The following is a 12,266-nucleotide window of genomic DNA, read 5'->3' as shown; positions in this document are numbered from 1 at the left end:
ATCATTTGGCCTTTCCATTGCACCGAGAGTCTTCTCAAACCCTTGTGGTAGTGGCAACACATTTGCGCAAACAAGGGATTATAATATTTCCATATCTGGACGACTGCCTACTCAAAGGCCCCACTCGATCAGAAACAATCGAAATCACTCAAAGGACAATCCATCTCTTCCAGAATTTAGGGTTACAGATAAATGAACAAAAATCAATCCTATTTCCGGTACAACAACTGGACTTCATCAGAGTCCACCTAGATGCCATAGAGGCCAGGGCATCATTACTGATTAACAGATTCATGACACTGACCAACCTTATCTCAGTAGTCATGAATAGGCCACAGATACTGGCACATACCTGCTTACTTGAACAGGAGCCTCACAATGCCACCAAAAATCAAGGAATTCCTACACTGGTGGACACAACCAGACAATGTATGTTCAGGGGTCCTCTTTCACCAGGATCTAGCATCCATGCTAATTACAACATATGCCTTGATTGGCTGGGGCGCCCACCTGGATCAGCATACAATTTAAGGGAGATGGTCTTCTATGCTGTTCAATTATACATCAACCTCCTCAAACTATGTGCGGTTCACAACGCCTGTCTTCACTTCCTCCCATTGATAAAGAACAAAACACATGGTGACCGAAAACATCACCTGTATGTTCTATATAAATTGACAGGGAGGATCCCGCTCTCACTCCCTATGCACAAAGGCCATAAAGTTTTGGAACTGGTGCATAAACCACAACATACACATTTCAGCATCCTACCTCCCCGGTTACCAGAACACGACAGTAGACATATTGAGCAGACAATTTTCCCAGTATCATGAATGGGAACTGAACAACAGAGCCTCACAATCCATATTCCAATGATGGGACTATCCAAAAGACAGTAGCTCTTTCACACAGCTGAGTCTACAGATAAACAAACAAAAATCAACGTTCACATCCATTCAGAGACTGGAGTTCATCTGCAGTCCACAATATATGTTCACACTTCCTACCCTTGATCAAGGACAAGGCTATAAAAGTGCTGACAGACAATGCTACTTGTATGTGTTTTATAAAAGTTGGATTCCCAACTATAGATCTCTTTGCGAAAAACCAGCCAAGTGCCCTTACTTCTGCTCCAGAGCGGGACTGAGACCATGATCTCTTGGTGATGCTTTTCTCCTCAAATGGGATACACATCTACAATATGCTTTCCCTCCAACCTCTCTCCTAGCCAGGATCATACACAAGATAAGGACTGACAACTCCAAAATCATCTTGATAGCCTCCATGTGGCCCAGGCAAACTTGGTTTCCTTACCTCCTGAAGATGGCTGTGTGCCACCACACACTCTTCCACTTCTATCTTATGTCCTGTCTCTGGGTGTGGGCCGGGTCTACCATCAGAACCTAGCAGAACTCCACCTGAAGGCATGGCTACTCCATGGTTCCAAGACAATGAAATGACTGTTAGGAGAAGATAAGGGACATTCTTTTAAACAGCAGAAGGTCTACTACCTGGTATACCTACCTTCACAAATGGAAGAGATTCTATACATGATGGCAGTATAGGTAAACTATGGCAACTACCTCTCCTTTAATAGTGGTATTGCATTACATAGTGGAACTCAAGAAATTGGGTTTCTCGATGAACTCCATCAGAGTACACCTTGGGGCAGTCACGGCATTCCACAAAGTGGACGAGTTCTCAGTGTTCGCCCACCCTACCATTAAACATTCTCTCTAGGGTCTTCATAACCTCTATGCAGAAATATGAGCCCCCACTCCATCATGGGACCTCAATCTGGTGCTTCAATGCCTTATGGGGCCCCCTTTTGAACCATTAGCAACATGCTCACTTCTCTACCTCTTGATGAAGTTGGCCTTCCTTGTCACTATCACATCCACCCAGTGAGTGGGAGAACTGGAGGACCTCATAGCACATCCCCCATACACAATATTTTTCAAAAATAAAGTTACCCTACGACCACACCCCAAGTTTCTACCTAAAATAGTTTAATTGTTCATTTGAATCATCCCATTCATCTCCCGTTTTCCCAAATAATTAATGCGAACAAACAAGAAGCAACACTTCATACCCTAGACACCCATAGGGCACTAGCTTTTTACATTGAGAGGACAGAGTCTTTCAGAAAGTCACCAAAGTGATTTCTTCCATTACAGAACGATCTAAGGGAGACACCAGACCCAAACAAAGGCTGTCAAAATGGATCCCCGGCTGCATTGACTTTTGCTATTGCCATCATCAGATACAACCCCAACCAGGGACCCACACTTATTCTACCAGAGCACTCTCTACGTCAATAGCCTTCCTCGATAATGTGCCTATAATGGACATCTGCAAAGTGGCCACCTGGGCAACAGTCCATACGTTCACACAACACTATACCATAGAGCACATTCGGCATCAGAAACTCTACTTGGACTTACGGTTTTATCAACCGCCATGCAACTCTGAAGCCCCTCCCTTCCACAGAGGGGCACTGCTCTACAGTCACCTAAAGTGGAACACCCACAGGGACACTCCTCAATGAAGAAGAGAAGATTACTCATCCTGTGCAGTAACTGAGGTTCTTCGAGATGGTTGTCCCCGTGGGTGCTTCACTACCCTCCTTCCTCCCCTCTACTTTGGAGTTTGTTCGCACTAGAGGCTCTGCAGTAGAGAAGGAATCCAGGGAGGGTTGATCACAGAGCGCTATATAATTGCCTGAGGCAGTGCAAGATGGAGACCGTGCATGTGTGACCCAATCAGGCACTGTTACTAAAAATCTACAATTACAAGTGCAGGAGCAGAGAATCACCTAAAGTGGAGGAGCAGAGAATCACCTAAAGTTACTCACCCTGTGCAGTAACTGAGGTTCTTTGAGAACCATCTCAAAGAACCTCAGTTACTGCACAGGGTGAGTAACTTTCTCTTACTTCTACTGTATTGTACGTGGTCCTTTGGTACCTTGCTACCAATACAGGAATTGACTCTGCCCCTCCACTGAACTGGATGTCTTTTTGTGGCATTGATTTACTCTTGGTTTGCAGTAGAGAAATACAGGCCAAAAAATTAGGGTGAATAGGTTGAGAGTGTGGCAAGACTCATGGAAATTGAAGGAGGGAAGGACAGAGCCAGAGCAGGGAGAAGCAACTACAGCAAACAACCTGGGGAGTGGGGAGATGAATAAGGGGAAACAGATCTGGGTTTATATAGAGCACAAGAACTTAGTAGTTGTGATAAATGAAGTGCGGGGGAGGAGGGCTCCCTTTTATGGACATTAATCCAGCCAGTTAGCTATAAAATCCCTGTTAGTAGCTGTTCTCTACTTGCTTTACCTGTAAAGGGTTAAAAAAGCCCATAGGTTTAAAAAAAAAAAAGGGGGGGAATGGGCACCTGACCAAAAGAGCCAATGGGAGGTCTAGAACTTTTTTAAATTGGGGAAAAACTTCCCCTTTCTCTGTCTGTTGCTGTTCTCCGGAGAGAGGGAACAAAGCAGGGACAGGATTGAAACTATGCTGTAAAAAGCTTTAAACCAGGTATGAAAAATCATCAAATCATACCTAGAACTACTCATGAACACCAGATATGTAGGTAGATCAGGAATGTCTAGGAAGATGCGATTAGGGTTATTTCTTTTATTTCTTATCGGCTTGTGGACGCCTCTGTGCTAACCCCCAAATGCTTTTGTTTTGCTTGTAACCTTTAAGCTGAACCTCAAGAGAGCTATCTTGATGCTTAATTTTTGTAATTGTTTTTTTAAGACCTAGCGAAAAGACTAAGTTTTTAAGAACAGGATTGGGGTTTTGTGTCCTAAGAGGTTTGTGCATATGTTGTTTAATTAGCTGTTGGCAACAGCAAGTTTCCTTTGTTTTCTTTCTCAGCTCTTCCCCGGAGGGGGGGTGAAAGAGCTTGAGGGTACCCGACAGGAAGGAATTTCCAAGTGCACCTTCCTGGGTTCAAAGAAGTGTGGGGGGGTTGCACTTGGGTGGTGGCAGCATCTACTCATCCAAGGTCAGAGAAAAGCTAAAACCTTGGGAGTTTAATACCAGCCAGGGGTGGCCAGTATTAATTTTTAGAATCCTTGCAGACCCTCACCTTCTGCACTCGAAGTGCCAGAGTGGGGGTGAATAAGGGAAAACAGATCTGGGTTTATCCAGAGCACAGGGACTTTGTAGTGGTGTTGGATGGGAAGGTAAATCTCTGTCTTCTCTGTGGCATGGGGCAGACAGTAGGGGTCACACTGGCCTCCCCAAGCCTGTCTCTCCTTCCTAGTGAGGCTGCTCACTAGCCTTTTCATGCAGGGAGATTTCACTCAAATGCTTGCAGCTGTGGGCAGCCCTTTTGTGTTACCTACCTAGGTAGGGTTTTGTGACATGGTGCTGTTGCTTTCTCGAGCCTACATAGTCCAGTAAGCCAAACTGGACTTGTGCCCAGAAAAGGTGGGGAAGGGGGCAGGTTGGTCTTCACTTGTCAGCTCTCCCTGTTTGCTAATGTCATCCACTCTAGGATATATATATTGTCTGTCAATTTACCTCCTTTCAGATTCAAGCTGTATGTTACCAAGGGAAGCATGGGCAACGCTGTAGGATTGGAAAGTCCCTCTGCATGGAGCCAAGAGAGATGAGTTTCTAGGGTACCATGTAGGAAGGAGGAAGGTCTTACGTTTAAGACTAGAATTCAAGAGATTTGGTTTCCTAGCTCTGCCACAGACTCACTGTGTTATCTTAGGCAAATCACATGTCCTTTGTGCTTCAGTGCCCTATCCATGAAATGGAGATGCAACTTCCTTGTTGCACAGAAGTGCTCTGAGGATAAATTCATTAATGTTTATGAAGTGCTCAGATGTTACAGTCATGGAGGACATGGTAGTACCTGGAATCATAGCCAGACAGACTTGTGTTCTAACAACTCCTGGGAAGTGGAGGATAAAGGGATTCAGTCTGTTATACATGGTAACTCAGTCCCATGAATCTTTTGAGCAAAAAGACTCAATCATCATAGTCTGGGGATTGAGACAATCTAATTCCAAGCCTATTTCTAAGGTTCCTTTTGCTAACAAGAAATCTCTCCCTCTTTATCACCCAGCACCCATTTGAGGATGGTGAACAGGCCAGCAACAGCCTGAAAGGGGAATGCCCCATGGATTTACTTAGATTGTTTAATATTTGTATTGCAGTAGTGCCCAGTGGTCGCTCTGAAGAAAGTGACTCATCAATTTCCACATATGCCTAGGAATGCCCCTCCCTGCATGAGCCTTCAAGACATCCAGGCACAAAGAACTCGTGAAATATGAGCTCATGTTAGTATATGTGGAAGGGCTACTTGTGTTACAGGGTTACATGCAAAAAGAGAGGCAAGGGAGTCTCTGTGGAGCAGGAGGATGAGTGCCGAGATTGGATGGATGGCTTGTGTGACTTCATTTCCCTTCCATTGCACTGGCATTAATATAGCAGGTGAATACAGAGGGACAATAGGATGCTGGATGCAGATTTCTGGACCAGTAACCAGTCCAAGTGCACATAATTGGCATTCTGGTTCCAAGTACATTTATTTTTAATAAACACAGCTCCCAACAAGTGTTGTTCAAATCTAGGAGTAAACTGATTTCCTAAATATACAGGTGTACGTGTGGTTTGCAGTCTGACAGGAAGTTCCAAATTTCTAGTGCTAATTACTTCTACATCCACTGGGTCAGTGCAGTGGTGTTTTACACTCTGAATGCCCCTCTGAGGTCACTCACAGGCTTTGCTTTGTGTCTTTTCCAGCTCCTGCTCGCAGTGATGGATTAACCCTGAGCACCAGGTGAGAAGCCCAGTGCACCGCTCCTGAGTGCTAGGCAAGGGATGAAGCAGCAGTGACTGCGCATCACACCACCATCCCTTTAACACCCAGATGAGGTTGACAGTGAGGCCCTGCTGCACATTCCAAAGAACTCTCTGAGGAGAGGAGAGAAGTTACATGTCTGTGGGAACTGGTGGTAAGGCTCCGAGCTGAGGGCCACCATTCCCTCTCAGAGCTTCTGCCACTGAGCCCCCAGGATTCCTTCTCCTCTCCCACACCACCTTCCACCCACCAGCCATAGAGACACTCACATAAGACAGAGGTCCTCTAGCTGTCTGCATAGTGCTTCCCAAGGTCCAAGTTTGAAGATGAAGCCTCATCCACTCAGCCATTTCAGCCCATCCTAGTCCTGTAACAGACACAGTTCTCTTCCCTCTATGAGCACTGCTCACACCATATGACAACCAATGACAGAAGACAAACAGACCATGTGACGAGAGACATCCTCTTTGGCTGCCATCTTGAATTTTGGCAGGAAGCCATGGAAATACTCAGTTTGAATAAAGTAATTTCATTTTGTTTGTATGGTTTATATTTTCAGTTATTTTAAAATCTGACTGTAATGTCATGTTGTTTCATTGCTGGAGGTTTGTATTTGGTGTGGCTTATTTTTGTATTTTACTTTCTCCTCCCATTTATTTCTGCTTTCTAAACTTTTTCATGATTGGCTGATGTTTCTAGAACCAGATCTGAAGCCCAAGGGACAGGTGGCTTCTATCAGCTGCAGCAGGGGCTTGTTGCACCACTCCAGTCAAAGTTTGGCTAATGCTATGAAGATAACTCTGCCTGCATTAGAGGAGTGCATCAGCAGCTGGAGATTGCATAGGGTTGAAAACCCACTGCTCCCTAAAATACAGAGCAAATATCTTCAGGCCCTGCTCAGTTTCTAGGTTCATTAAATAACCAACAAGATTTTCACATATTTTCCATATTCTTTCTCCTATCAAACAGCCAAATGGAACAATTATAACAGACCATGTTCCCGAGCAACACACAGGCTCCTACTGTTTATAGTGGACCCCACACTGAACAGGCTGCTAGGATCTGGTCTCTCTCCTTCCTGGTTACATTTGCCTCCCTATCATTCCTGCAGTACACACTGCAGTTCCAGTAATCAGTGCTACTAGGTCCTCCTCAGGTGACTGGCAGACAAGTGATGGACAGGATGAAGGATATATCAGAAGAAAGAAGTCTTCCTGCTACTTGGGGTCCCTGCTGCTAGTGCTCTCAGGACCTGGTTTCCACTCTGCCTTAGTGAGGAGAAGTTGCTGATGTTCACCCCTCAGGCAATGCCTGGAAAAATGGAAAAACAAAGATAAGTAAGAGGGTCCACATCAACTGCTGTATCTGCAATGGCCACTGGCAGCAGCAGATGGCATGTGCCAGTAATGTGTGAAAACAGACTTCCAGCTCCCATATTAACTGGCTGCAGAGCCTAGAGTGACCCTTCCCTTCTCTGCCTGTTTAATTTCTGATCAGAAGCTAGCAGGCTACCTCAGTTAGGCCTCAGGGAAATCAGAATCTCTATAGCTTCCCTGCCACTCACCCTAACCATAGAGGTTAGTCCTCTACTAAACACCACAAGAGCAAGAAACCCTCACAAACAAAGCAGAGAGCCCAGCGCTCACGTAAGGAAGCCCGACAGATCTTCCTTCCCTGAGAAGCCAAAGAGAAATCCAAGTCCATCTCCCTTGGTGTCTCTGTGGAGGAGGAGAAAGTTCTTCATCCTCTTCAGAATCAGATTCTGACTCTGAAATTGCCTCCCTGAGGAGTTTTAATGTGTAGTACATGAGCCACAGACCTGGAGGTGGTGGTCAAGGCTCTGAGCTGGTCAGAGTATTCTTTCCCTCCTGTTAAAGTGAAAGAATATTCCTGACATTTACAAAAAGTGTTTTACCCATTGTTTTCAATCTAAAGGGAAGATTCACTTATGTTTGGGGAGACCCTGGTGAGAAAACTTTGTGGTTATATTCAGTGAATCAGATAGACTCCCTAAGGAGAAGAGTAATATCTGGGCCTCCTCACTAAAAATCCATGCCAAGAGTGCAGTGTTCTCTAAGAAGAATGATGTTCCTTGGGAAGGGGCAACTTCTGTATCTGACCTGTTCAGACAAAAAATGGAATTGGCCTTAAAGAAAGCAAAGAAAAGACAGGTTCCTAAGCTCAGTACACTTCTACCCCAAAGCCAACAAACTTCTTTAGTGGAACATAACACCTTTACTGACCTAATTTCCACAGCTTGGATACTACAATAGCTACCAAAGGGAAGGAGTAAGTCTTTGGGCAAATCCTTATACTAACAAATCAAGTTACTGACTTCCTGCAGCCATGTCCCCAGATTCCTTTGGAGATAGAATTAACTAGTTCCTCAGACAGGGAAAATACCAGACAAATGAGTTCCTTCCATCATTTCAAACGGTTAACAGAATTTGCCTCACTTTCCTCACGCCCAAGAAACGTTCTCTCCTTATGCCTCTGACCTTTCAAAAAGGAGATGATGTAAGCAAATGTACCCAGCACCTCACCTCTTCCTGTCTGTTAAGGACAGTTTGATGAAAGCCTTTTCTCTCTTGTTTCTAGTACCAGAAATTCAAGATGGAATCTCTTTGGCCTAATATCAGCTGGAGAATTCTTAGCATCCACAGACTCATGTCTCCATATACCTATCACAAGCATCTCATGAGAAATACCTAGGAATGAAAATAGCAGCAGGTGCTGCCATAAATTGTGGCTCTGCAAATTTTCACAAAGATTCTGATTGTAGCCAACTAATGATGCTGGGTTGAAGGCAGTTGGAATTAGTAAAAAATAAAAATTACTTTAAAATGATGCATCACATCATGCTTATTGCTAAGGTATGCTACAGTCAGATTTTATCACCATTTCCTTTGTCCTACCTCTCCTTCCTTTCTATTAGTGTTACACTCATTTCCTGCTCTTCAAGACACGGGTTGTGTCTTTCTATGTGTTTGTACAACACTTAGCACAAAGGAGTCCAGATTCTAATTGAGGTATTTGGGTATTATTGCAATACAAATAATAAATGGTAATAATATAGTATAGTAGCAGGTGCCCTTCACTGGTAAGGAGATCAAGTGCTGTCATATTTAGATAGTTGGTAAGTCCATCTCTTCCAAAGGCTCTGGTTGTGGTTCAGAAAATGTTATTTTCTTTCACCCATGGGCTTTATCATAAATCATTGAGCACACTCTGGAACTATCAGAGGATCTTGTCCCTTTACAAGCCTGTTTCATCACTTAGAAAGCCCACAAATGTTTGTCTCATGAAAGGCTTTAGAATATTGTTTCACTAGTGACCAAGACATCCTCTAAGTACCATACTGTCCTGCAGCTCCTTGGCTCACAGCAAATCTTTACTTTCTTCTGCTCTCACAATAGGACTAATTTCATTTTCTGCAGAAGAAAACCCTTCCAGAAGAATGTCAGGAAATCTCTGCTCTGGTGAGACACGCCTGCTACTTTTCTCAAGGGATTTTCATGCTCACATCCTGCCTGGACCATTGTAATGACAGGTGCCAGTTTCCTTGCCAAGAGAGTTTGTATGAACCAGATAAGTGCTCAAAGAACCAGAAGCATCTTCATAGGAGCAGACTGGAAATGAAAGCAGTTCACCTGCTACTTCTGCATCACAAGCCATTCTACATTACACTTTTTGCATCAGTCCATTTAGACAATACTGTGGTGGTGTCTTACCACATGTATGGGGGCGGGGAAACATTGTAGCTCTTCTCTTACCCACTCTGAAATGGGCAGAAGAGAATCTTGTGACATTCACAGCAGTCCACATAGCTGAGAAAGTCAGCATCAGAGCAATTTGGCTCGGCAGTTCCAGCATACATCACAGGGAATGGAGCTTCAATTCACAAGTATTTCACCAGATGTGCAGGATGTGGGAAATTCTAATAATACACGTTTGCCACAAGCCACAGCTGTAAAGTGCCTCAGTTCTGCCGCAGATATAGGGGCCTCCTGCACTAGGGATAGACACATTCTTTGTTCCCTGAAATTGCAGCCTGCTGTGAACCTTCCCTCCTTTCCCCCTCATTCCCCAGGTGCTGAGAAAAGTACAAAAGGACAAGATTAAGTGGATTCTCATAATTCCAGGTTAACCATGGAACAACCTGTGTGTGCAACTGTCCTTAGCCAAGCCCTGGACTCTTCATTTCATAATCAATAGGAACTGATTCACGATGCTAAGAACATCCTTCTCTTATGGATATAGCTTGTGAGATTGACGCTGAAGTGCCAAGTTCTCCCTGACTCAGACATTAATGTCCTTCTTAAGTCTCTAACACAAGCAACCAATGGCAAGTACAACCTAGTCTGAAAAGCTTTCTCCTTATGAGTTACTAATACAGTTAGTTCCCTCTCTGGGTGCTAAATACCTGATTTTAAAATATTTTTTCCAGTGCAGCCTAAAGAAAAGCCCTAGTACCTGAAAAGACCTGGCTGCTGTGTTTTAGTTCTCTCGGATCTAACACCTTCCTTGTGCAACATCCTCTACTTAGGAGTGTTCTAAAAGCAGCCAAGCAACTGAAGTCCAAATTCCATGCAATCCACCTCCCTGGAGGAGCCCAAGATGGTCCAGAATACAGTGCCATTCTCCTTTTAAATCTGTGGACACAGGTGGCATTTTCAATTGCAATTCCATCAGATAGAAGATTAGGAGAAATCACAACCATTTGATGCAATTTTTAATTTGCTGCTTTTCTTCTTGTGCTCAGCTGCATTCCCCAGACAAATCCCAGCTTTCACACTGAGCAAAAGGTGTCCCTTGTCTCCTTTCCTTCAGAGCAACTCAGGATGTGACAAAGAAAGGATCCTACATTCATGCAGCATGACCTGAAGCCTCTCACATTTTACCTAGAAAAGACAAAAGTTTTTCAGATTAGCTGATTCCTTCTGTGGGTTCTGTAGCAATACAGAAATGCAAAGCAGCTTGTGAAGTATTGACTTCTCCATGGATTTGTTCCCCTGTTCTTGAGGCATCACTCTGAGAAGGGGTACTTTGTAAACGTCCATTGGGCGAGGGCTCAGATTGCTTCCAGGAGAAAAAGTGGATACTATAGAAGAGATTTGCAAAGCAGCCACCTGGAAGCCCAGCTGCTCCTTTATTAAGCATCATAGGGTGCATATTAGTGACTCATTTTATTCACCTTTTGGGTAACCCATTCTAAGGCTCCAATTTAAAATTCTAACATGTTTTTTTGAGTCAAAGAATATGTTTTTCCCTCCCTAATTTGTCTAATTGTTGCTGCTATGTAAAGATCATTAATATGGGTGCCTGGAGCTCTTGTCAGCCTTCTCAGTTACTGTTGTTCTGCATTGTGTGTGGATTGAGGATGTCACCCTTGTGGGTTCCTTGTGCTCTAGCAGCAGTGACCTCTTGAATTTTTCTGAGCCATTCTTCTGCCTGACATCACCTGTGGAGCAGTGATGGAGAGAGGTGAGCCCCTTAATACAGATTCCAGGAGCTACATGTTGCAGATATCCTTTTAATAAGCGAGGAACATTTCTGTACAGTGAAACCGACCCCAGAATTGTCTCCAGCTCTCCCAGTGCTATGGAATCTGTCCTGCATTGAGAACCCAGCTCCACCATCAAAATCTGTCATCACAAACCATTGACAACAGTGAGCTCCCCTGGGAGGCCATGGCTGTTTCGGTTTGCAGTCCAAGTGATGGCTGGAGGCCCCCTTTATTCTCTGCCTCTGATGGGATGAGTACCTCAGGCAGACACAAGACAGTTTAGTGGCAGTCAGAAAGTACAGAAAGGGATTTATGAACTTGAAGAATGGAAGACGTCAAATGCAACACAGAGAAAAGTGAGAGAGACCTGAAACTTAGTGAGTTGGAGCAAAGCTGATACTGTTTTCAGTGAAACAAAGGTTTGTGCGAATGGTGTGTGCCCCTTATTCCTTTTTTCTTCTAGGTAATCTCATTTCCTTTGTGCACTGAAGTCTGTTGGCAGGAAACCAGAATAGGGGAAGCAGCACACTCAAATTCACACAGGGGTTGGGGATGGTCCACTGGTTTCCCAGGTGCCTGTTGAATAGCTAGGGCCAGTGGAGAGCACAGTCAGCACAGAGAGCAAGGGTCTAGGACAACATTTTTTTCTGTAATGGTTCATATATCATACTCATTGCCATAGTAGCTGAGTGCCTTCTATTAGTGCAATAAGTTAGGTAGTTCCCCTGTGTAACAGTGGAGAACATTGCAACCAGAGTTGCATGGCACCGAGATTCAGACCTAGGTCTTTTGTATGCTACTGTAGAGCACTCCCAACCTGAGAAACAAGGGGCTGCCACATATAATCATACCAGTGGTCTCCCATATGGCAGTGCAGAGTACTCCTTTCTTCCTCTCTTATATGTTTCTGAGCGCAGCGTTTGCTACATTGAGATAA

At 44.3% G+C, this 12,266-nt stretch overlaps 1 protein-coding gene across 10 annotated transcripts in view; it reads left to right on the top strand.

Annotated features, from left to right (window-relative positions):
* TTLL5 (tubulin tyrosine ligase like 5) overlaps positions 1 to 6,362 on the top strand; it is a 235,835-nt gene extending 229,473 nt beyond the window's left edge. For all 10 annotated transcript variants that reach the window (XM_039536715.1, XM_039536717.1, XM_039536716.1 and 7 more), the window contains one exon: positions 5,766 to 6,362. Coding sequence is in view for 2 of the 10 variants with exons in the window: in XM_039536720.1 (XP_039392654.1) it covers positions 5,766 to 5,806 (41 nt within the window). In the remaining 8 variants the exon portion in view is untranslated. The remainder of the gene's footprint in view (positions 1 to 5,765) is intronic.
* The last annotated feature ends 5,904 nt before the right edge of the window (positions 6,363 to 12,266 follow it).

Source organism: Mauremys reevesii, linkage group 4 (assembly GCF_016161935.1).
Source record: "Mauremys reevesii isolate NIE-2019 linkage group 4, ASM1616193v1, whole genome shotgun sequence".
In the NCBI taxonomy this organism is placed as follows: Eukaryota; Metazoa; Chordata; order Testudines; family Geoemydidae; genus Mauremys; species Mauremys reevesii.
This window is presented reverse-complemented; position numbering and strand designations above follow the sequence as displayed.